This window comes from Pongo abelii, chromosome 12 (genome assembly GCF_028885655.2).
Source record: "Pongo abelii isolate AG06213 chromosome 12, NHGRI_mPonAbe1-v2.0_pri, whole genome shotgun sequence".
Lineage (NCBI taxonomy): Eukaryota > Metazoa > Chordata > Mammalia > Primates > Hominidae > Pongo > Pongo abelii.
In genome coordinates, this window is record NC_071997.2 from 24,457,964 (window position 1) to 24,482,172 (window position 24,209).

At 42.3% G+C, this 24,209-nt stretch overlaps 1 protein-coding gene across 2 annotated transcripts in view; it reads right to left on the reverse strand.

The window, feature by feature from the left end:
* Window positions 1-24,209, reverse strand: part of LOC100938099 (ankyrin repeat domain-containing protein 36A-like) — a 206,073-nt gene that overhangs the window by 24,141 nt on the left and 157,723 nt on the right. The window contains exons 102-105 of one of the 2 annotated variants that reach the window (XM_054547127.1): window positions 22,995-23,065; window positions 22,565-22,658; window positions 22,037-22,066; window positions 7,089-7,918 (exon numbers count right to left, since the gene is read on the reverse strand). In XM_054547127.1, the coding sequence (XP_054403102.1) occupies window positions 22,043-22,066; window positions 22,565-22,658; window positions 22,995-23,065 (189 nt within the window). In that variant the 3' untranslated portion in view covers window positions 7,089-7,918; window positions 22,037-22,042. Of the gene's footprint in view, window positions 1-7,088; window positions 7,919-22,036; window positions 22,067-22,564; window positions 22,659-22,994; window positions 23,066-24,209 lie in introns of those variants that run through there. The other variant, XR_008522045.1, reaches the window with a different exon arrangement.

Consider the following 24,209-nt stretch of genomic DNA (forward strand, 5'->3'; position numbering starts at 1 on the left):
CCACTTTGCCAGAGTTGCAGCTACTTTTGCAGGAAAGCCCAGGTACCTAAGGCTCCCAGGTCTCCATGTGTGCCTGAGTGGCTGCTGTGCCAAGATTCCATGTAGCTCCATCAGACTGAAAGCCCTGGTAAAGTGGGTTCATGAGATCTCCCGACCCAAGGATTGCAAAGGTCCATGGAAAAAGCATGGGTTTCCAGGGTCACACATTCACTCACTGCTTCCCTGGGTGAGGGAGGTTCCCCTGGCTCTGTGGTACTCTCAGGTGGGCTGTCATTTTGCCTTTCTTTTCTTCATTCTCCCTGGGTCAAGTTGTTTCCTTGGTGAGTCCCAATGTGAGTACCTGGATGTTTCAGTTGAAGGTGCAGTATTGACTCTCCCCTTGTGTTCCTCTCTGTGAGAGCCAAACACACTAGCTGCTTCAACTCGGCCACCTTGGCCAGCCCACTGCCCCATCACTGCTATATTTTTACATATAACATTTACAACTCTATAAAGTACTTCATTATGCTCATTTTACAGGCGAAGATAGTTTAGACACACAAAGACTGAATAAGATCTAAGTCCTTTCCTTTTAAGATGCAAAATCTGGAATTGACAATGTGCATAACTGCTACGTGTCTCAAACTTAAGACATAATTAGGCATTTCTAAAACTCCACACTCTTTAAATGTTTAAATATTATTGTTAGAGTTTTAAAGAATGATTTACTTAAAAAATATGATTATGGGGGTGTGTGGCCAAGATGACTGACTAGAAGCAGCTTGGGGGGCATGGCTCTCATGGAGAGGAATGAAAGGGGCAAGTCGATACAGCACCTTCAACTGAAACAAGCAGGTACTCGCATTACTCACATAATCAAGGAAACAACTCCAGCCAGCCACCAGCAACAGGGTTTTACCTACCGGAGACTGAGTTCCTAGGGGACAGGGCAGGCCACCATCTTTGTTGTTTGGGTAACTTAGCCATTCCAGCCTGTTGGGCTTTTGAGAACCCAAACCAACTGAGGGCAGAAGGGATCCCCCACACAGCACAGCTGCTCTACCAAAATGTGGCCAGACTGCCTCTTTAAGTGGGTCCCCAATCCATTCCTCCTCACTGGGTGGGACCTCCCATCTGGGGCCTGCAGCTGCTCCTGCAGGTGCTCTCAGGCTGACGGAGATTTGAATTCTCCCTGGGATGAGTTCCCTGGGGGAGAAGGGGGCCGCCATCTTTGCTGTTCGGGTGACTCAGCTATTCCAGTCTGTGGGCTTTGGAGAGTCCAAAGTGACTAGGGTGGAGGGGATCCCCAGAACAGCACAACTGCTCTACCAAATCATGGCAAGATTCTTTAAGTAGATCCCTAATCCGTTCCTCATTGGGTGAGACCTCCCAAGTGGGGCTTCCACCCCTTAGTTCTAGAGCTGACAGAGATTTACATTCTACCTTGGATAGAGTTGTCAAGGTCCTGCCAATTAAGAAGGAATGGGTCAGGAACCTGTTAAAAGAATCTGCCTGACCAAGATTTTGTAGAGTAGCTGTGTTGTGCTGGGAGACCCTTCTGCCACTGGTAGGTATGGATTCTACAAAGCCCTCAGGCTGGAGTGGCTACGTTGCACAAGCAGCAAAGATGGCAGCTCATCTTTGGCCATCTCATCCCAAGAATTCAGATATCTTTGGGCCCAAGAACACCAGCAGGAGTGACTGGAGGTCCCAGGGGGGTGATCCCTCACCGGGCAGGACCTTGAGACCTCCATGCCAGGGATAATTGAAATCTCTGGCAGCCTGAGGACACTGGGGGAGGGGGCGGGGTTGTGGCTGGGGGCCCGAGTTGAAAAGACCTTCACTGGGCAGGAACTGGAGACCTCCATGCCAGGGATAATTCAAATCTCTGTCAGCATGAGTACACAGGTAGGGGTGGCCAGAGGGCCCAGTTAGGATAACCTCACTGGGTGGGACCTCAAGAACTCCATGCCAGGGAGAATTCAAATCTCTGAAAGCCCCAGGACACTGGTGGGGGTGGCTGGAGGCCCCAGATGGGAGGTCCCTCACTGGGCCAGACCCCAAGTCCTCCATGCCAGAGAGAATTCAAATCTCTGTCAGCCCCAGAACACTAGCGGGGTGGTTGCAGGCCCTAGTTGGGAGGTCCCTCACTGGGCGGGACCCCAAGACCTCCATGCCAGGGAGAATTCAAATCTCTGTCAGCCCCAGAACGCTGGCGGGGGTGGCCAGAGACCCCAGTTGGGAGGTCGCTCACTGGGCCAGACCCCGAGACCTCCATGCTAGGGAGAATTCAAATCTCTGTCAGTCCCAGAACAAAGGCGGTGGTGGCCGGAGGCCCCGGTTGGGAGGTCCCTCACTGGGCGATACCCCAAGACCTCCATGCCAGGGAGAACTCAAATCTCTGTCAGCCTGAAAACACCAGTGGGGGTGGCTGGACACTGCAGCTAAAAGGACCCTCATTGTGTGAGACCTTGTGAATTACATGCCAGGAAGAATTCAAATCTCTGTCAGGCTGCCTTGTGAATTACATGCCAGGGAGAATTCAAATCTCTCTCAGCCTGGGAACACCAGTGGGGTTGGCTGGAGGGCCAGTTGGGAGGTCCCTCACTGGCAGGACCTCAAGACCTCCACGCTAGGGAGAATTCAAATCTCTGTCAGTCCCAGAACACTGGCGGGAGTGGCTGCAGGTCCCCGTTGGGAGGTCCCTCACTGGGCGGGACCCTGATACTTCCATGCCAGGGAGAATTGAAATCTCTGTCAGCCCCAGAACATTGGCGGGGGTGGGGGGAGTTGGCTGGAGGCCTGAGTTGAAAGGACCCTCACTGGGCAGGAACTGGAGACCTCCATGCCTAGAAGAATTCAAACCTATGTCAGCATGAGAACATAGGTGGGGGTGGTCAGAGGTCTCAGTTAGGAGAACCCTAACTGGGTGGGACCTCAAAAACTCCATGCCTGGGAGAATTCAAATCTCTGTCAGCCCGAGAACACCAGCGAGGGTGGCTGGAGGCCCCGGTTGGGAGGTTCCTCACTGGGCAAGACCCCGAGACCTCCATGCCAGGGAGAACTCAAATCTCTGTCAGCCTAAGAATACAGGTGGGATTGGCTGGAGAGCCCAGCTAAAAGGACCCTCATTGTGCAGGACCTTGAGAACTATGTGCCAGGGAGAATTCAGATCTCTGTCAGCCCGAGAACACTGGTGGCGGCGGCTGGAGGCCACGGTTGAGAGGTCCCTCACTGGGCAGGACCTCAAGACCTCCATGCCAGGGAGAATTCAAATCTCTGTCAGCCCCAAAACACTGGCAGGGGTGGCTGGAGGCCGAGGTCCTTAAGTGGGCCAGACCCTGAGACCTCCACACCAGGGAGAATTCAAATCTCTGTCAGCCCGAGAACACCAGTGGGCATGGCTGGAGGCCCAATTGGGAGGTCACTCCTTTGGCAGCACATCAAGACCTCCATGCCAGGGAGAATTCAAATCTCTGTCAGCCCCAGAACACTGGCAGGGGTAGCTAGAAGCCCCAGTTGGGAGGTCCTTCACTGGGTCAGACCCCGAGACCTCCATGCCAGGGAGAATTCAAATCTCTGTCAGCCCCAGAACACTGACAGGGGTGGCTGGAGGCCCTGGTTGGGAGGTCCCTCACTGGGCAGACCCCAAGACTGCCATGCCAGGGAGAACTCAAACCTCAGTCAGCCCTAGAACACCAGTGGGATTGGCTGGAGACCCCAGCTAAAAGGACCCTCATTTGGCAGGACCTCAAGAACTATGTGCCAGGGAGAATTCAAATCTCTGTCAGCCTGAGAACACAGGTGGGGGTGGCTGGGGGCCCCAGTTAGGAGAACCCTTACTGGGCGGGGCTTCAAGAACCAAGAACTGCATACCTGGGAGAATTCAAATCTCTGTCAGCCCCAGAACACTGGCGGGGGTGGCTGAAGGCCCTAGTTAGGAGATCCCTCACTGGGCAGGACCTAAAGACCTCCATGCCAGGGAGAACTCAAATCTCTGTCAGCCCCAGAACACTGGCAGGGGTGGTTGCAGGCCCCAGTTGGGAGGTCCCTCACTGGGCCAGACCCCGAGACCTCCATGCCACGAAGAATTCAAACCTCTGTCGGCATGAGAACACAGGTGGGGGTGGCCAGAGGTCCCAGTTAGGAGAACTCTAACTGGGTGAGACCTCAAGAACTCCATGCCTGGGAGAATTCAAATCTCTCTCAGCCCCAGAACACTGGCGGGGGTGGTTGGAGGCCCCAGTTGGGAGATCCCTCACTGGGCAGGACCTAAAGACCTCCATGCAAGGGAGAACTCAAATCTCTGTCAGCCTGAGAACACCAGGGGTTCGTGGCTAGAGGCAACGGTTGAGAGGTCCCTCACTGGGCAGGACCTCAAGACCTCCATGCCAGGGAGAATTCAAATCGCTGTCAGCCCCAAAACACTGGCAGGGGAGGCTGGAGGCCAAGGTCCTTCACTGGGCCAGACCCTGAGACCTCCAAACCAGGGAGAATTCAAATCTCTGTCAGCCCGAGAACACCAGTGGGCGTGGCTGGAGGCCCAACTGGGAAGTCACTCACTTGGTAGGACCTAAAGACCTCCATGCCAGTGAGAATTCAAATCTCTGTCAGCCAAAGAACACTAGCAGGGGTGGTTGCAGGCCCCAGTTGGGAGGTCCCTCACTGGGTGGGACCTGGAGACCTCCATGCCAGAGAGAATTCAAATCTCTGTCAGCCCCAGAACACTGGTGGGGATGGCTGGAGGCCCCAGTTGGGAGGCCCCTCACTGGGCCAGACCCCGAGACCTCCATGCCAGAGAGAATTCAAATCTCTGTCAGCCCCAGAACACTGGCGGGGATGGCTGGAGGCCCCAGTTGGGAGGTCCCTCACTGGGCAAGATCCTGAGACCTCCATGCCAGGGAGAACTCAAATCTCTGCCAGCCTGAGAAGACCGGTAGGGTTGGTTGGAGACCCCAGCTAAAAGGACCCTCATTGGGCAGGACCTTGAGAACTACGTGCCAGGGAGAATTCAGATCTCTGTCAGCCCCAGAACACTGGCGGGGGTGGCTGGAGGACCCAGTTGGGAGGTCTCTCACTGGGCAAGATCCTGAGACCTCCATGCCAGGGAGAACTCAAATCTCTGCCAGCCTGAGAACACCGGTGGGGTTTGCTGGAGACCCCAGCTAAAAGGACCCTCATTGGGCAGGGCCTTGAGAGCTACATGCCAGGGAGAATTCAGATCTCTGTCAGCCCCAGAACACTGGCGGGGGTGACTGGAGGCCCCAGTTGGGAGGTCCCTCACTGGGCAACATCCTGAGACCTCCATGCCAGGGAGAACTCAAATCTCTGTCAGCCTGAGAACACCGGTGGGATTGGCTGGAGACCCCAGCTAAAAGGACCCTCATTGGGCAGGACCTTGAGAACTACGTGCCAGGGAGAATTCAGATCTCTGTCAGCCTCAGAACACCAGTGGGGGTGGCTGGAGGCCACGGTTGGGAGGTCCCTCACTGGGCCAGACCATGAGGCCTCCATGCCAGGGAGAACTCAAATCTCTGTCAGCTCCAGAACACTGGCAGGGGTGGATGGAGGCCTCGGTTGGGAGGTCCTTCTCTTGGCAGGACCTCAAGACCTCCATGCCAGGGAGAATCCAAATCTGTCATCCTGAGAACACTGGCGGGGTTGGCATAGCAAGGTGTTCTACCAAAATGTGGCCGCACTGGGTCTTTAAGAAGGTCTGTGATCCATTCCTTCTCACTGGGCGGGACCTCCCAACCAGGGCCTCCAGCCACCCCCACCAGTATTCTCGGGCTGGCAGAGATTTGAATTCTCCCTGGCATGGAGGTCTGGAGGTCCCGCCCAGTGAGGGACCTCCCAACCGGGGCCTCCAGCCACCCCCACCAGTGTTCTGGGGCTGACAGAGATTAGAATTCTCCCTGGTATGGAGGCCTCGAGGTCCCGCCCAGTGAGGGACCTCCCAACAGGGACCTCCAGCCACCCCCGCTGGTGTTCTCAGGCTGACAGAGATTTGAATTCTCTTTGGGAGGGAGGTCTTGAGGTTCCATTCAGTGAGGGACCTCCCAACCGGGGCCTCCAGCCACCCCCGCCAGTGTTCTGGGGCTGACAGAGATTTGAATTCCCCCTGATATGGAGGTCTCGAGGTCCTGCTCAGTGAAGGACCTCCCTACCAAGGCTTCCAGCCACCCTCGCCCGTGTTCTGGGGCTGACAGATATTTGAATTATCTTTGGGATGCAGTTCTTGGGGTCCCTTCCAGTGAGGGACCTCCCAACCGGGGCCTCCAGCCACCCCCGCCAGTGTTCTGGGGCTGACAGAGACTTGAATTCTCTCTGGCATGGAGGTGTCAGGGTCTGACCCAGTGAGGGACCTCCCAATCAGGGCTTCCAGCCACCCCCGCTAGTGTTCTGGGGCTGACAGAGATTTGAATTCTCCCTGGCATGGAGGTCTGGGGGTCTGGCCCAGTGAGGGGCCTCCCAACTGGGGCCTCCAGCCACCCCCGCCAGTGTTCTGGGGCTGACAGAGATTTGAGTTCTCCCTGGCATGGAGGCCTGGAGGTCCAGCCCAATGAGGGTCCTTTCAGCTGGGGCCTCCAGCCACCCACACCGGTGTTCTCAGGCTGACAGAGATTTGAATTCCTGGAATGAGTTCCCATGCGCAGGAGCAAGGAGCCATCTTTGCTGTTTGTGCAACTTAGTCGTTACAGCCCGTGGGCTTTGGAGAATCCATACCTACCAGGGGCAGAAGGGATCTATCAGCACAGCACAGCTACTCTACAAAATCTTAGAAGGCAGATTCTTTTACCAGGTTCCTGATCCATTCCTCCTTACTGGGCAGGACCTCGACAACTCCTTCCCAGGGTGAATGTAAATCTCTGTCAGCTTGAGAACACCGGTGGGGTGGTGGAGGCCGCAGGTGGGAGGTCCCACCCAGTGAGGAGGAAAGAATCAGGGATCTGCTGAAAGAACCTGCCTGGCCACTATTTGGTAGAGCAGTTGTGATGTGCTGGGGAATCCCTTCCACCCCCAGTCGTTTTGGACTCTCCAAAGCTGGCCCCACCCTCTCCCCCAGGCCCCAGTTGGAAGGACTCCCACTGGGTGGGAACTCTGGAACTCCCTCCCAGGGAGAATTCAAATTTCTGTCAGCCCCAGACACCGGTGGGGTAGCTGGAGGCCCTGGTTGGGATGAACAGATTGGGAATCCCCTTAAAGAATCTGTCTGGGGCCGGTCACGGTGGCTCATGCCTGTAATCCCAATACTTCGGGAGGCCCAGCAGGGAGGATCACTTGAGGTCAGGGGTTCCAGACCAGCCTGGCCAACATGGTGAAACCCCATCTCTACTAAAAATAAAAAAATTCACTGTGAGTGCTGATGGGCACCTGTAGTCCCAGCTACTTGGGTGGCTGAGGCAGAAGAATTGCTTGAACCTGGAATGTGAAGGGTGCAGTAAGCCAAGATCACGCCATTGCACTCCAGCCTGGGTGACAGAGCAAGACTCCTTCTCAAAAAAAAAAAAAAGAGAGAGAGAATCTGAGCACATGTTGGTAGAGTAGAGCAGCTGTGCTATGCTAGGGATCCCTTCTACCCCATCAGTTTGCACTGTCCAAAGCCCACAGGCTGGAATGGCTGTGTCGCCCAAGCAGTAAAGACGGCCAACAGCTCCTCCCCTGGGAAACTCATCCCAGGGAGCTCCAGCGTCCTTGGCACAAGCTGGCAAGTATTGGCTGAAATGACAGGTGCCCTGGAGAAATTTGAAAGGGTTATCCACATACAGTTGCTGATTATTTTCTCAATTTTCCTGAGATGTTGTTATCATTCTTTGACTCTCCTGTCTATAGTCAGACATTTGGCTCTCAGAGGTGACTTTCTGGCTGAAGAATGTGGATTCGTCACTGTCTTGTGCTCAATGTAGAGGGGGCCCTGTAATTCCAGAAATGTCCATATCTGATGAAAGAAAGAAAAGAAGAATGACACAACAAGAGATATGTACCATATTCATAAGTAGATTCAATGCTATTAAGATGTCAGTTCTTTCCAATGTATAGATTCAATGCAATTCCAATCTAAATGAAAATGTTTATATGGAGAGGCAAAAGACCTTGAATAGCTAATACCATATTGAAGGAGAAGAACAAACTTGGAGGACAGACGCTACTCAATTTCAAGACTTACTGTAAAGCTACAGTAATGGAGACAGTGTAGTATTAGTGAAAGAACAAATGGATAAAATCAGATAGAGAGTTCACAAATAGAAACACATTAATACATTCGATTAATTTTTGACAAAATGGTAAAGGCATTATGATGATGAAACAGTTTTCTCAGGAAGGGCTGCTGGAATACCTGGATATCCACATGCAAAAAAAATAAATCACAGACCTTACACCCCCACCGAAATTAACTCAAAATGGCTCAGCAACATAAATATACAAAAAACTATAAAATGTATAGAAGATAATATAGAAGGAAATATAGATTATCTTGAGTTTAATGATGACCTTTAGAAAAAATGCCAAAGTTGAAGTCAATAGAAGAAAGAACTGGTAAGCTGGACTTGATGAAAATGTAACATTTTTACACCATTAAAGACACTGAAAGAAAAGAGAAACCACAGATGGAAAAAACAATTTGCCAAAACATATCCGATTAAGAACTATTATTCAAAACATATTAGTATTCTTAAAGCTGAGCAGTAAAAGACATGAGCTAAAGACCTTAACAAGTACCTCACCAAGTAAATTATACAAATGGAAAATAAGCATATGTAATGAGGCTACACATAATATTTCCTCAGAGAAATGCAACCATGAGATGCCACTGCACACGGATTAGAATAACCAAAATCTAGAACCACTGACAACATCGAATGCTGGCAAGGATGTGGAGCAAGAGGAAACTTCATTCATTGCTTGTGGGAATGCAAAATGGTGCAGCCACTTCTTGAAAGTTGTATTCTATGTACCTCAACAGCATGGCCTTCACTGTTCATATTTCTATTATCATTTTGGTCGACCACTTAACCAAGGTCTAATAAGTTCCACAAGTTTCCTCATCTTCCTGTCTTCTTTGCCTATCACCCAGTTCCAAAGCAAATTCTGCATTATCAGGTATTTTTATAACAAAACCCCACTCCTTGGTACCAATTTCTGTGTTAGAAACACAGAATAACACAGAAAAGAGCAACACGGAAAAACACAAATTTTTGTGTTGCTATAAAAACATAGCTGAGACTAGGTAATTTATAAGGAACAGAGGTTTGTTTGGCTCACAGTTTTGCAGGCTGTAGAAGAAGCATGGCAGTGGCACCTGTGCAGCATCTGGTCAGGGACCGAGAAGGCTTTTACTTGTGGCTAAAGGTGAAGAGACAACAGGTATGTCACACATGGCTAGAGAGGTAGGAAGAGAGGGGAGAGGTGCCACACTGTTTTAAACAACCATCTTTCATGTAATGCAGTGAGAACTCACTCATTAGTGAAAAGAGGGCAAAAAGCTATTCAGAAGAGATCAACCACCATGACCCAAACACCTCCCACTAGGTCCCACCTCCAACGTTGGGGATCAAATCTCGACACAATATTTGGAGGGTACAAATTTGCAAACAATATCACTCTCTTTTTGTCTTTAACTTTGGACGATTTGATTATAGTGTATCTTGTTGTGAGTCCCTGGATTCACCTTATTTGGTTTCCTTTGGGCTTTCTGGATCAGGCTTTCTGTTTTCTTCCCCATGCTTGATAAATTCTCTGTCATTATTCCTTTAAACATTTTTCTGTTCCTTTCTTCCTTACTTCTTCTTCAGGCGTGCCAATAATGCGTAAGTGCTCCTGCTTGATGGTGTCCCATAACTCTCTAAAGTTGTCTTCACTCCATTTGCATTATCTTTTTTTCTGATCCTCAGATTAGATAATTTCCAGTGACCAGTCTTAAAGTTCACTGATAGATTCTATTAATGGACACCTCTATTAAATTTTTTCAGTTCAGTTACAGTACACTTTAGATCTATGATTTGTTTGACATTATTGTATAACATTTTTCCTTTTCTTGAAGTTCTCAGCTTGTTCTTGCAAAGCTATCTTGACCTCAGTGATTATTGTTGTGACCATTATTTGGAAATCTCTGTCAGATAAATTACATATCTTCACTTCACTCGGGTGCTGGAGATTTATCTTGTTTTCTTACTTTGAATATATTTCCCTGTTTCTTCATTTTTCCTCGACTCTCTCTGTTGGCTCCTGTGCATTTGATAAGACTGGCCTCATGTAGGAAAAGGATCTCACCAAACTTTCCAGCCAGAGATCTTCAGGTACCTCTCAAATCCTTGTGTGCTATAGTGTTGACTCTTTTTGGTGGCTCCCTGGAACTTAGGATGTGCCACGCCTTGTCAGTAACCAGAAACTGGTTAAGGTAGGAGCCAGACAATCCAGATGTAGCTAAAAAGCTAGAAGGCTGGATGAGTGTTTCAGTTCTTTCTAGCTACATGATGAAGATTAGTATGGACATTCATCTCCCACTCTCTCTCCATTAAGCTTGGTAGAGGATCTGTGACAAACACACATGTGCACACTCTGGATGCAGCCTCTGATCCTGAGGAGATAGCTTCTGAATGTGGGCCCATTGTATGCTTCCTTCTTTGTCTTCTATGGTCTAAATACATTCAAAAATACAAAATCCTGTCGACTCACAGAGCAAAGTTGTTAAGAAAACAGTTCCTTGGGCACTAACTATAGAGGTTATGGAATTTGATGCATAATCAAGCTCCTTCTGGGAAGAATGGGTAGGCTTGGATTTATTACTGGGTTGAACCCGACATAAGACTGGTAGTGTCAAACTATGGTTCCATCTGCCAGATGAATTATACTTTGTATGCCACATTAGCCCCCATGATGCCAGTATTTAAATACAAAGCTAGAAATGATTAATAGAGTGAGAAAGCATGTTGAAAGCTCAGATAGGCTGAAAGCTAGGCAACTTACATTAAACAGTAAACTAAGCTGTGAAGGCAAAAAAAAAAAAAAGTTCTTAAAGGAAATTAAACAGGCTACTCCAGTGAATGCACAAATGATAAGTACAATGGTATTATTGCTGATGTGAAGAAAGTTTTAGTGGTCTGGATAGAAAATCAAATGAGCCGCAACATTTCATTAAGCCAAAGTGGAATCCAGAGCTAAGCCCTGACATTCTTTAATTCTATGAAGTCTGAGACAGGTGAGGAGGCTGCAGGAGACAAGTTTAAAGCTAGCAGAGGTTGATTCATGAGGTTTAAGAAAAGAATCTTCATAACATAAAAGTTCAAGGTGAAGCAGCCAGTGCTGATAGAGAAGCTGCAGCAAATTATCCAGAAGATCTAGCTAAGATCATTGATGAGGGCGGTTATGCTAAATAACAGATTTTCAATGTAGACAAAACAGCATTACATTGGAAGAAGAGGATACCTAAAACTTTCACAGCTATAGAGGAGAAGTCAATGCCTGGCTTCTAATCTTCAGAGGACAGGCTGACTCTCTATGTACTGGCTAATGCAGCTGGTTACATTAAAACATTAAAGGCAATACTCATTTACCATTCTGCTACATTTTTAAGTTCTTCTAAACCTATGCTACCTATTCTCTATAAATGAAACAACAAAGCCTGGATGAAAACACATCTGTTTACAGTATGGTTTACCAAATATCTTAAGCACACTGTTGAGACCTATTGTCCAGAAAACACGTGTGTGTTTGTGTGTGCGTGTGTATACATGTATGTGTGTGTGTGTGTATGTGTATATATATGTGTGTGTATATATATATATATATATATATATATATCTTTTAAAATATTACTGCTCATTGACAATGCACTCATAACCCAAGAGCTCTGATGGAGTTGTACAAATAGATTAATGTTGTTTTCATGCCTGCTAACACAACATTCATTCTGAAGCCCATGGATCAAGGACATTTTGTTATTTAAGAATACATTTTGTAAGCCTATAGCTGCCATAGACAACGATTCTTCTGTGTATCTGCACAAGGCAAATTAAAAATCATCTGGATTTTTTAAGAAATAAATCACTATTCTAGATGAAATTAAAGATATTTGTGATTCCTTGGAGGAGGTCAAAATATGAAGTTTGGAAGAAGTTGATTTCAGCCCTCATAGATAGCTTAGAGGGTTTCAAGACTTCAGTGGAGAAAGTAACTGTGAGTGTGGTGGAACTAGTGAGAGAACTAAAAGTAAAATGGGAGCCTGAGCCTGTGACTGAATTTCTGCAGTTTCATGATCAAACTCGAATGTACTAAAAGTTGTTTCTTATAGCCATCCATCTGAGATGGAATCTATTCCTTTTGAAGATACCGTAAACACTGTTGAAATGACAAACAAACAAAAAAAACTATCTTATTATACAAACTGAGTTGATAAAGCAGTGGCAGCATTAGATAGGATCGACTCTCATTTTGAAAGGTGTTTTACTGTGAGGTAAAATGCTATCAAACAGCATGGCACACTACATATAAATCTTTCATCCAAGGAATCAATTGATGCAGCAAACTTTACTGTTGTCTTATTTTAAGAAATTGCCACAGCCACCTCGATCTGCAGCAACCACCACCTTAATCATTCAGCAGCCATCAACACAGAGGAAAGACTCTTTATCAGCAAAAATTAAAATTAACTGAAGGCTCAGATGATCATTTACATTTTTAGCAATAAAGTAGTTTTTAAAGTATGTAATTGTAGACACAAGGCTATTGCACACTTCATAGACTATGGTATAGTATAAACAACTTTTATATGCAGTGTAAAACCAAAAATTCAAGTTCTTGTTACATTGTGGTTGCCTGGAACCACACCTGCAATATCCCTGAAGTACGCCTGTACAAGAAAATATGGATAACATACTAAAATAAATTTGGGAAACAATTCATTAACAGAATGATAGTTCTGAAGTAGAAATAGATATGATAACAAAAAACAAATAGAAATTCTAGATATAGAGAATACAACAAACTAAAAATTTAATACAATGCTTCAGCAGCTGATTTTATTAGCAGAAAAAAAAATCAGTGAGCTTAAAGAAAAAACATTTGAAATGATTCCATCAGGGGAAAAACAACAACAAAAAAAAAGAATAATAAATGCATATGGCAATTATGGGACTCAATCAAACAACCCAACTTTCATATAATATCAGTTTCTGAAGGAGAAGAAAAAGAAAAAGGCCTAGAAAGCATATTTAATGAAATAATGACTAAAAATTTCCCAAACATGAAGAATGATGACAACATTGAGGCATGAAAACTGCAGAGGTCATGAATCCATTTCAATCCAAGAGGAGTTTATCAACACACATCACAATGAAGTTATTAAAAATGAAAAACAAAGAGTACTGAAAACAGCAAAAAAAACAAGAAATACATCACATTCAAGGGAGCTTCAATATGGCTTTCAGTGGATTTCTCTGCAGAAAACCCTACAGTCCACAAGAGAGAGGGATGATGTATTCAAAATGCTAAAGCAAACAAGCAAGCAAACAAACAAAAATGCCAATCAACAATACTGTGCCTGGCCAGGTGAAGTGGCTCATACCTGTAATCCCAGCACTTTGGGAGGCTGAGGCAGGTGGATCAGGAGGTCAGGAGTTCAAGACCAGCCTGGCCAACATGATGAAACCCCATCTCTACTAAAAATACAAAAATTAGATGGGCATGGTGGCATGGGCCTGTAATCCCAACTACTTGGGAGGCTGAGGCAGGCGAATTGCTTGAACCTGGCAGGCGGAGATTGCAGTGAGCAAGCTTGAACCTGGGAGGTGAGATCACACCACTGCACTCCAACCTGGGTGGCAGAGCAAGACTCCATCTTGAAAAAAAAAAATGCTGTGCCTAGCAAAGCTGTCCTGTAGAAATGAGGGAGAGGGACATATAAAAACCTTTCTATACAAAGAAAAAACCTTAAAAAGTTTATAATCAATATCCTTGATTGATGAGAATTACTAAAGGAAGAGCCTTACATTGAAATAAAAGCCTAAATAGTAAGAAAAAAACATATAAAAGTAAAAAGCTTCAATGCTATCTGTAATACACAGTTATGCTCAAAATGCTTTAATATTCTAAGGGTGGTTTGTAAAGCAATTTTATCCCTACTAGTAGGATTAGCAGACAAAGCTGTTGAAAATAACTGTAGATACAATAAATTGTTAAGGTATATAAATATGAAATAAAAGTGTAAATTTTGACATACAATTGTACAATTATATGGGAGAGAGAATGAAAATGTAGACTTTTGGATGCAATTAAAGAGAAGTTGTTATCAGAAGTTGTTAGAGTAGTTTGTTATAAGAATATGATATTTTATGTAAGTTTCATGATAACCACAAAACAAAACCTATCATAACTGCACAAAATAAAAAAGTTTATTTTGCAATTTATCCAAAATTTTAAAGCATGCCACCACAGAAAGCCATCAAGCTATAAAAGAGTTCAGCAAGAGAGAAAATGGGAACAAAGAACTTATAAAACAATCAGAAAAAAAATTACAAAGTAGCAGTAGCAAGTTCTTCCCTATAAATAATTACCTTGATAGTAAGTGCATTACATTGTCAAATAAAAGGACATAGAGCACCTCAATGGATAGAATAAAAAACAAGATTCAATCATGTGCTGCCTACAAGAGACTCACTTTACTAGTCAAGACATATACAGGCTGAAATTGAAAAGATGAAAAAAGATATTCCATGCAAATGGAAACTAAAATAGAGCACGGGGAGCTATACTTATTATTAAAAGAAATAAACTAAGTCAAAACCTATAAAAGAGATAGGGTTCACTGCATAACACTGATAAAGGAGTTAATTCATCATGAAGACATAATACTTGTAAATATATATGCACTCAAGGTCACAAGGCCTAAATTCATAAAGCAATTATTAAATAATCTGATGAGAAAAATATACTGCAATACTATAATAGTAGGAGACCTCAATACCCCAATTTCAACCATAGAAAGATCATTTAGAAAGATAATAAACTAAGAAACATTAGATTTGAATTACACTTTGGAGCAACTGGATCTCACAGATATACCCAGAACATCCTATCCAACAGCAGAAGTGTACATGTTCTTCTGAAATGTGGGTGGAACATTCTCCAGTATATATCATATGTTAGGCCACAAAACAGATCTTAACAAATATTAGAGAATTGAATTATAGAAAGAAAATTTTTGCATCCCAAGGGCATAAAGCTAGAAATCAGTCACAGAAGAAATCTTGAAAAATACATAAAATGGCAAAATTTAACATATTCATAAAAGGCTCATGAGTTACAGAAAAAAATTAAAAAACATATTTTAAGACACACAAAAATGAAAACACAACACACCAAAACTTGCAGAATGTACCTAAATCAATCATTATACCTCAATGAACTAGATGACAAACAAAGCCAAGAATTAGCAGAAATAAGAAAATAGCAAAGATTAAAGTGGAAATAAATAAAATAGATATGAGAAACCCAATGGAAAGAATTAATACTGAACTTTTTTTAAGGCGATAAACAAAATCAACCAATCCGTATCTAGACTAACTAGAAAAAGGACTATTCCAACAAATAAGATTAGAAATGAAATAGGAGAAATTACAACTTTTAACTCTAAAATACAAAGGATTACAATTGTTCATATAATGAATATTTGTATGCCAACAACTTGGATAACATAAAAGAAATAGAAACATTTCCACAAATATACAACTTACTAAGACTGAATCAAGAAGAAACAGAAAATCTGAATGGACTAATAAATAATAAGGAAATTGAAGCAGAATTTTTTTTTTTTGAAGCAGAGTTTCGCTTTTGTTGCCCAGGGTGGAGTGCAATGGCACAATCTCGGCTAACTGCAGCCTCCGCCTCCCAGGTTCAAGCAATTCTCCTACCTCAGCCTCCCAAGTGGCTGGGATTACAGGTGCCCACCACCACACCCATCTGATTTTTTGTATTTTTTGTAGATTTAGTATTTTTGTATTTTTAGTAGAGACGGGGTTTCACTATGTTGGCCAGGCTGGTCTCGAACTCCAGACCTCAGGCAATCCACCCGCCTCAGCCTCCCAAACTGCTAGGATTACCAAGCCCAGCCTGAAGCAGAAATTAAAAGCCTCCCATGAAAGAAAAGCATAGGACCGGAAGGCTTCACTGCTAAATTCTGACAAACCTTTAAAAACTAATACTAATTACTCTTAAACTCTTTCAAAAAAGTGAAAGAGGAAATACTTCCAAACTCATTTTATGAGGCTACCATCATTCTGATACCAAAGACAGACAAGGACACTACAAGAGATGAAAATACTAGGCCAATGTCAGTAACGAGCCCTGATGCAAAAATCTTCAACAAAATATTAGCAACCAAATTTAAGAATATATGAATGGAATCATTCACCATGATCAAGTGGGATTTATCCTTTGGATGCAAGTTGGTTTCAACATATGCATATGAATACATGTGATAAAATGCATGAACAAAGTCAAAGACAAAAATCATATGATTCTCTCAATAAATGCAGAAAAAGCACATGACAAAATTTAAAACTCTTTCATAATGGAAGCTCTCAACAAATTAAGTGTAGAGAAAATGTATCTCAACACAAAAAAAGAACCATGTATGACAAGCTCTTAGCTAACATTATTCTCAACAGTAAAAAGTTGAAAGCTTTTCCTCCATATTCAGGGACAAGACAATGATGACCACTCTCACCACTTCTTTTCTTCATAACAGTGGAATTCCTGGGCAGAATAATTAGATAAAAAAAGAAAAGAAAAGCATCCTACTCAGAAAAAAAATAAGTGAAATTATCTCTAATTGCAGACAACATGATCCTGTATACAGAAAACCCTAAATATTCCACCAAAAACTGTTAGAACTGATGCATGAATTCAATAAGGTTTCAGGATACAAAATAATCTAACAAAGATCAGAAGTGTTTCTGTATACAAATAACAGACTACCTGAAGAAATTTAAAAAAAAAATCCCAAGTATGATAGCAACACAAATTAAATACTTAGGTGTAAATGTAAGCAAAAAATTAAAAGTCCTGTATATGAAAAACTATAAAACACCAATGAACAAAAATCTTAAAACACAAGTAAATGAAAACAAAAATTCATGCTTGTGGATGGGATGAATTAATATTGTGAAAATGAACAACATACCAAAAGCAACATATTTGATGCAATCACTATCAAAATTCCAATGCCATTCTTTTACAGAAATGGAAAAAAAATCTTGACATTTGTATTGAACAGACCTAAAATAGACAAAATAATCTTGAGCAAAACGAACAAAGCTAGAGACAGCATGCTACCTAATTTTATTACATATTGTAAAACAATTGCAATCCAAATAGCATGGTAGTGGCATACAAATGGACAAATTGGCTAAACAAAATGGAAAACCCAGAAATAAACCCACACACAGTCAACTTATTTTTGACAAAGGTGCCAAGGACATACGATGGCTAAAGGATAGTCTGTTCTACAAATGGTGTTGAGAAAACTGAATATCCACAGGAAAAACAAAGTTAGTCCCTTGACTTACACCACATACTAATATCAATTCCAAATGAAGATTTAAATAGAAGGCCTGAACTGTAAAATTACTAGAAGAAAACATAGAGTTAAAGCTCCACAACACTGGTCTCAGCAATACTGTTTTTGATGTAACCCTGATAGCAGTCAGCAAAAGCAGAAATAGACAAATTTTTTATGGCTTAGTTTTGAATTTCTGGTCATTTACTCAATCTGGTCATTACTTTCCCACACTTCATGGTTACAAGTACCAGCCAAGAGGTGGATCCACCTTCCTACTGCAGTATCTGAAAATTGCTGTCTGTTCTATCCTCTGCCTGACCCTCTCTGGCATTCTTGGGATTTACATTTTGATGGAAATGTAATGCTCTGGAACCCTAGGCATATATGAACCAGAAACATGTATGCAGACTCTACTTACAGACAGCAACATAGTTGGAAATATAGTAATCACAGTTGGATAGGAACAAATATTTTATATCTCTTTTTAGAGATCTGGATTCCACTAAAACAGATTCATGGATGTCAGGGCATTAGGGGTGTGGACTGATAACAAACCTCTCCCTTTCCAGTGCCAAACCAACTTAGAAATAAAAACAAGAGGTCAGATCAATATCCAAATACATTATTCCTCATTATTCCTCACAAAGCTGATTTAGAAACTATGGCTTAATGTTGACCAAAAAAGACTTCTAATATATCCCCCAGCCTTGACTTTAGAACCTGAACAAAAAAAAGTTCATCTGAAGAACAGTCAGTTACCCACCCAGTGTAGGGAGGGTCTGCACCTGCCTTCCACTCCTCCTGTTCAGAATCCAGAGGAGAAAGAGAGACTAGATGTACTCATTGATCACTGAGTAAGTTTGCCTTACTAATAGGCAAACGTGGACCAACGGATTTGATGGGACCAATGGATAAGATTTCCCATCCACCAAATAAGTCACATCTTCCCCTGGCTCTGGGAATGAGCCAGATAAAGGTGAAGAGTTGGTAGTGTTTCTACTCAATATTTGTGAGAAGACTGAAGGTGTTGTCAATGGGTAGATAGAAATGGAATGAGGTGGGAAAGTTTTACTCATTTGACCAACTTCTTTTCATTCATGTAGTATATGCTGAAGGTAGCCGCTAGAAGAATTGACTTCTGGAAAGATGATTCCCCTCACAATTGCTTGATCTTGAGTATTTTTATTTTTGTGTTAAAGAACTGATGTTGGTTTGTGTACACTGAAATAATGGGGGGAAGCTCTGTATGGAAGGAAAAGAAAGTTTCCTTTCTTTTCTAGAACCTTCTGTTCAGGTTATCTGAGTCTCCCTATTCACGGGATGAGTGTCCACAACAAACTCCACAATCCTGTGTCTGGTCATTGAAGGTATGTATCAGAGTGACAAGTGGAAGCATGGTATAAAGAGGAAATATGCATTTGTCAAATGAAATATTAAAATATAAAAAAAAGTTTAAAAGGGAAAAACAGAATGAGAAGGGCAGGGACTTGATTAGAGTTTTGTCAACTGGGACAAACATTGCAGTTTTAGCCAAATATTTGCCATCTTTGTAGTGGAAGACTTTGACATGTAAGTTCTAGATTATACTTTCATTTATAAATAACTGTGTAGCTCAAAGAGACGGCCCCTGTTAGTATCTTAGGCCATCTATTGGAGGTTTACTAAATTCTTCCAAGGCATGTGAGTCAGTGCCCCTCAGCAAAGCAGTGACAAACCTGCTTTTCCCTGGTTTCCCCAACTGTGTAAAGCCTTATTAAAGAATTCCTGAACAATATAAAGTTCCCTCAGCAACACGGAACTTCCCAAGCTCTTGTCTCAGGAGAGAATGTGGATTATAGAAAGATCGTGGGTGTGAGTGGAGTGGGAAGTTATTTAGGTAATAAGATTTTCAGGCTCGGCACAGTGGCTCACGCCTGTAATCCCAGCACTTTGGGTGGCCGAGGCGGGCAGATCACAAGGTCAGGAGATGGAGACCATCCTGGCTAACAGGGAGAAACCCCATCTCTACTAAAAATACAAAAAAAAAAAAAAAAAAAAAAACTAGCCAGGCGCCTGTAGTCCCAGCTACTTGAGGGGCTGAGGCAGGAGAACTGCATGAACCCAGAAGGCAGAGCTTGCAGTGAGCCAATATCTCACCACTGCACTCCAGCCTGGGCGACAGAGCCAGACTGCGTCTCAAAAAAAATAATAATAAAAAAATAAAAAGTTAAAGAGGCCAAGAAACATCATTTAAAACATGATATAAATTTTCATCAGACATAAAAGATACAAAAATATTTTCATTGAATAAATATTTTTGCATGTCACACATTTAATGGGAAACAAAATATCATGTTAACAGCCTAGTAATACAATTTTATTATTTTTTAGATTTTTTTTGTCAGCACATATTCTTTCTGTTTTGTTTTGCATTTGAGATGGAGTCACTCTGTCACTCAGGCTGGAGTGCAGTGGCACGATCTTGGCTCACTGAAACCTCTGCCTCCCGGGTTCAAGTGATTCTCCCACCTCAGCCTCCTGGGTAGCTGAGACTACAGGCATGCACCACCACACCCAGCTAATTTTTGTATTTTTAGTAGAGACAGGATTTCCCCATACTGGCCAGGCTGGTCTTGAACTCCTGACCTCAAGTGATCCACCCGCACTGGCCTCCCAAAGTGCTGAGAATACAGGCATGAGCCACTGCAGCCAGCCAGCACATATTCTTGTTATGCTTTTAAAGCTAGTTATTGATTTAGATTTTACTCATTAGTAGCTTCTAGTGCAGAAGCTATAGAGCAGCAGTCCCCAGCCTTTTTGGCACCAGGCACCAGTTTTGTGAAAGATAACTTTTCCACAGATGGTGGTTTGGGGGATGGTTTCAGGATGATGATTCAAGCGCATTACATCTATTGTGCACTTTATTCCTATTATTACTACACTGTAATACATAATGAAATAATTACACAACTCATCATAATGTAGAATCAATGGCAGTCCTGAGCTTGTTTTTCTGTAACTAGATGGTCCCGTCGTGAAGAGATAGGAGACAACGACATATCATCAGTCATTAGAGTCTCATAAGGAGCATGCAACCTAGATCCCTTGAACGTGCAATTCACAATAGGATTTTCACTCCTGTGAGAATCTAATGCCTTTGCTGATCTGACAGGAGGCAGAGCTCAGGTGATAATGTGAGCAACGGGGAGTGGCTGGAAATACAGATGAAGCTTCACTCGCTTGCCTGCCACTCACCTCCTGCTGTGCAGCCTGGTTCCTAACAGGTCATGGACCTGTCTGTGGCCTGGGGATTGGGGACCCCTGCTATAGAGGATTCAGATTTAAATTCAGAAGTTAGAATGAAAAAGAATTATATTCTTTATCTAAATGATTTCACAGTTAACTAAGAGAAAGTCAGTATATGTTGAAAACTTTATCAGTGTTAATATGAATGAAAAATATGTACAATATGCAATTACTATTAAATATAATTTGCCATAGTTGCACACTGAATTCATTGTCATGGCAGTTAAGTATCAGAGCTTCTGGTTTCTCACTCTTCATTCACGTATTCAGCAGCCATGTGCTAAGGTACTAGGACAAGCACTGGAATTACAAGATAAAGATGATACGGTCCACCCCTCAAGAACTGTATGCTATGATCTGAAAAAACAAACAGGCAATTCCCATACAGAGTCATACATACAATGACAGGCATAAGACAGCACTTATTGGAAGACATAGAAGGGATACTAGCCCAGGTTTGTGTCAATATTGTAGGCTTTTTGGTAGAGGCAATTCATAGGTTGATATCTGAAGGGGAAGGAAAACATATGTAGGATAGAGGGAAGAAGTAAATGCAAAGAGCTGGAGGTGAAGATGATCACTGTGGAGCTCCATGTAGTCTAGTTTGGCTGGATGCTAGAACAAAGGTGCTGAGTATGGTAAGTGGCAAAAGATAAGACTGAATAACTTGACAAGAACCACACTGATGTGAGAGTTTTGATTCCATGCTAAGGAATTTTCAACTTTTCCCCGGGGCAAAGGTAAACCAATGACAAAGTCAATGACTAGAGATTTAAAATGTCACTGGTCAAGTGACTGCTTGTGACGTGTAATTGCTTAACTAATTCTTGTCACATGAGTGTGGGGGCTGTTAGCCTTAAATCACTGCCTTAACCTTGACAAGCTGATGATGCCTTTGTTTTCTGAGAACAGTTTCAGTGTGCAGGCTGACACTTTTATAGGGGTGGCAGAAGAAAAGTGTAGGGCCAGAAAAAAAGGGATACACAGACTTCTTGCGATTTTTTTAAAGCTATGGAACATGATGAATTAACAAAGCATAAGTATACCCTTCACGACGAATGTTTATGTTTCCACGTCTTTCACTAGATGTGTGTAAGAAAAAATATTTAATGTAGCATTTATTAACCAAGCAATTGAGAGGAATACCGTTCACTACTTAGAGTTTATTTCAGAAATCAACGATTTGAATTTAATTCATAAATTTTGGCAACATACCTTCATCTAGCTCTTGAACACCTGCAGCATCTGAAATAAATCAAATATTACTTATAATGTTTCAGTCAAACAAGAGACATTATCATGTAAACCCACTGTAAGTCAAGGAGCATCTGTACTGTAGATTGATCATCCCTAATCTAAAAATCTGAAATCCAAAATGCTCTACAATCTGAAACTTTTTGAGCACGGACATGACACCACAACTGCAATGTTCCACACCTGACCTCATGTGACAGGCTCTGGTGAAAACAGTAAAAACTTTGTTACCTGCAAATAATTACTGTAAAACATTGTAGAGAATTACGTTCAGGCTATGTGCATAAGCTGTATATGAAACATAAATGAATTTCATGTTTTGACTCAGGTACCATCCCCAAGACATTTCATTAGGTATATACAAATATTCCAAAATCTGAAAAAAATCTACTTTTGGTCCCAAGCATTTTGGACAAGGGATATTTAACCCGTCCTACTGGAAAAATAAAATTCCTTTTCAGTATGACAGAAATTAAGAGATCAGCTTACCAAACTTGAACGCTGCAGGATTTTTGCAAGCTGCTCAATTTGGTCATCCTGTGTTTTAATCATTTTTCTCATCATGGCATTTTCTACTTCAAGCCTAAAATGTGCATTTTAAAATAATTACTCTCACACGTAATTTTTTTAAATCATGTAAATTCTAAACAAACTTCTGAAGGTATAATTACACAAATTCTTAGCAATCACAAAAGTAGATGATTGGGCTACTGTGTCATTTTTCTACCTGTGTTTTGCTGATAATATGCAAAATTTAGGAATAATGTAGAAAAATGTTGTATTTCAATATAGCTTACAAATGAAAATTTTTGGCTTCACAAAGACATGCTTATTATCATAACTGATACAATTTTCATACTAAAGTGCTCTTTTGCTTTATAAATACTCAAGTTATTTTGTGTGCTGCTTCAAATTTTACTTTTGTGCGTCGCCTTCCATCTCCTTAGTACATCTTATGGTAGCTGTAAGTTGATCCTGTATTTCTTGAAACTAAAACAAAGAATTAAAAAAAATTACACTTGGAAATGACCTAAATGTCCATCAGTAGATGAATGAATCAACAAAATATATATAAAATATTTTAGACTATCACAATTTTTTTATTTAAAAAAGGTCATAATCTAGGAGAAATCATCCCATTACCTGTTTTTTGTAATTAATTTTAGTGGGACGCTGCTACACCCCTTCAATCTGCATATTGTTCATGACTACTTTTGTGCTATAACTGCAGGGCTGAGTTATTGCAACAAGGATCTTATGGCTCACAAAGCCTTAAATAATACTATCTGGCCCTTTACAGAAAAGTCCTAGACCCCTGCTCTAGGACTAAAACACAACATTCTTCTTGCTTTTGAATTACATTTTATCAGTTAAATACTCAAACTTACAAACTGGTAAAATGTGGAAAGATAAAGGATTACCTCATGCTAAGCATTTATATTTTGAATTCCAAACACTACCACATCAACTATGATTTTATTTTTTGTATGTATGCATTTAGTTTTACTATAGCAAAGCAACTTGCACATTTTAAAATATTTAAAACTAAGCGCCATCTTTCCTTTCTAGGGAAACAACAAGAACATTTAAAAACAAGCAGGAACAAAATTAAAATCGACAAAGTCAGTTCCAAATAAGATCCTACAGGATCTTATTGACTCTCCCATTGAATAGCAGGACTCAGGTCATCATTAGGAGAGAAGTAATTGAAAAGTGTCATCTTAAACTGCAAAGATGTCCATTAAACATGCCAAAGGAGAAGCCCTGTTGTCTAAATGCCCACTTAACCAACCCAAACATCTCAAACCCATCCTTTGCTGACCTTCTATAACCCCCTTTTTAGTTTAGCTTTTTCTACAAATAAGAGAAAATAGATACATGTTGGCAAATGCTAACTGTCCATATTCATATAGAGAGAGAGTGTGCTCTCTGAGCCCAATACAAAGAGAGTAAGGATTTTCATTGAAATAAAAATTTATTCAGTAAAATGGCCTTTCTGAACAAGTTAACCTGAAATCTATGAAATAAGTATACACAGGTTCTTTATACATTCAGAAAAGTAGAGACTAAAAATAAGATAATTTTCTGAAACATTCCATTAGACATTATCCTCTGAATTAATCTGGCTTGCCTC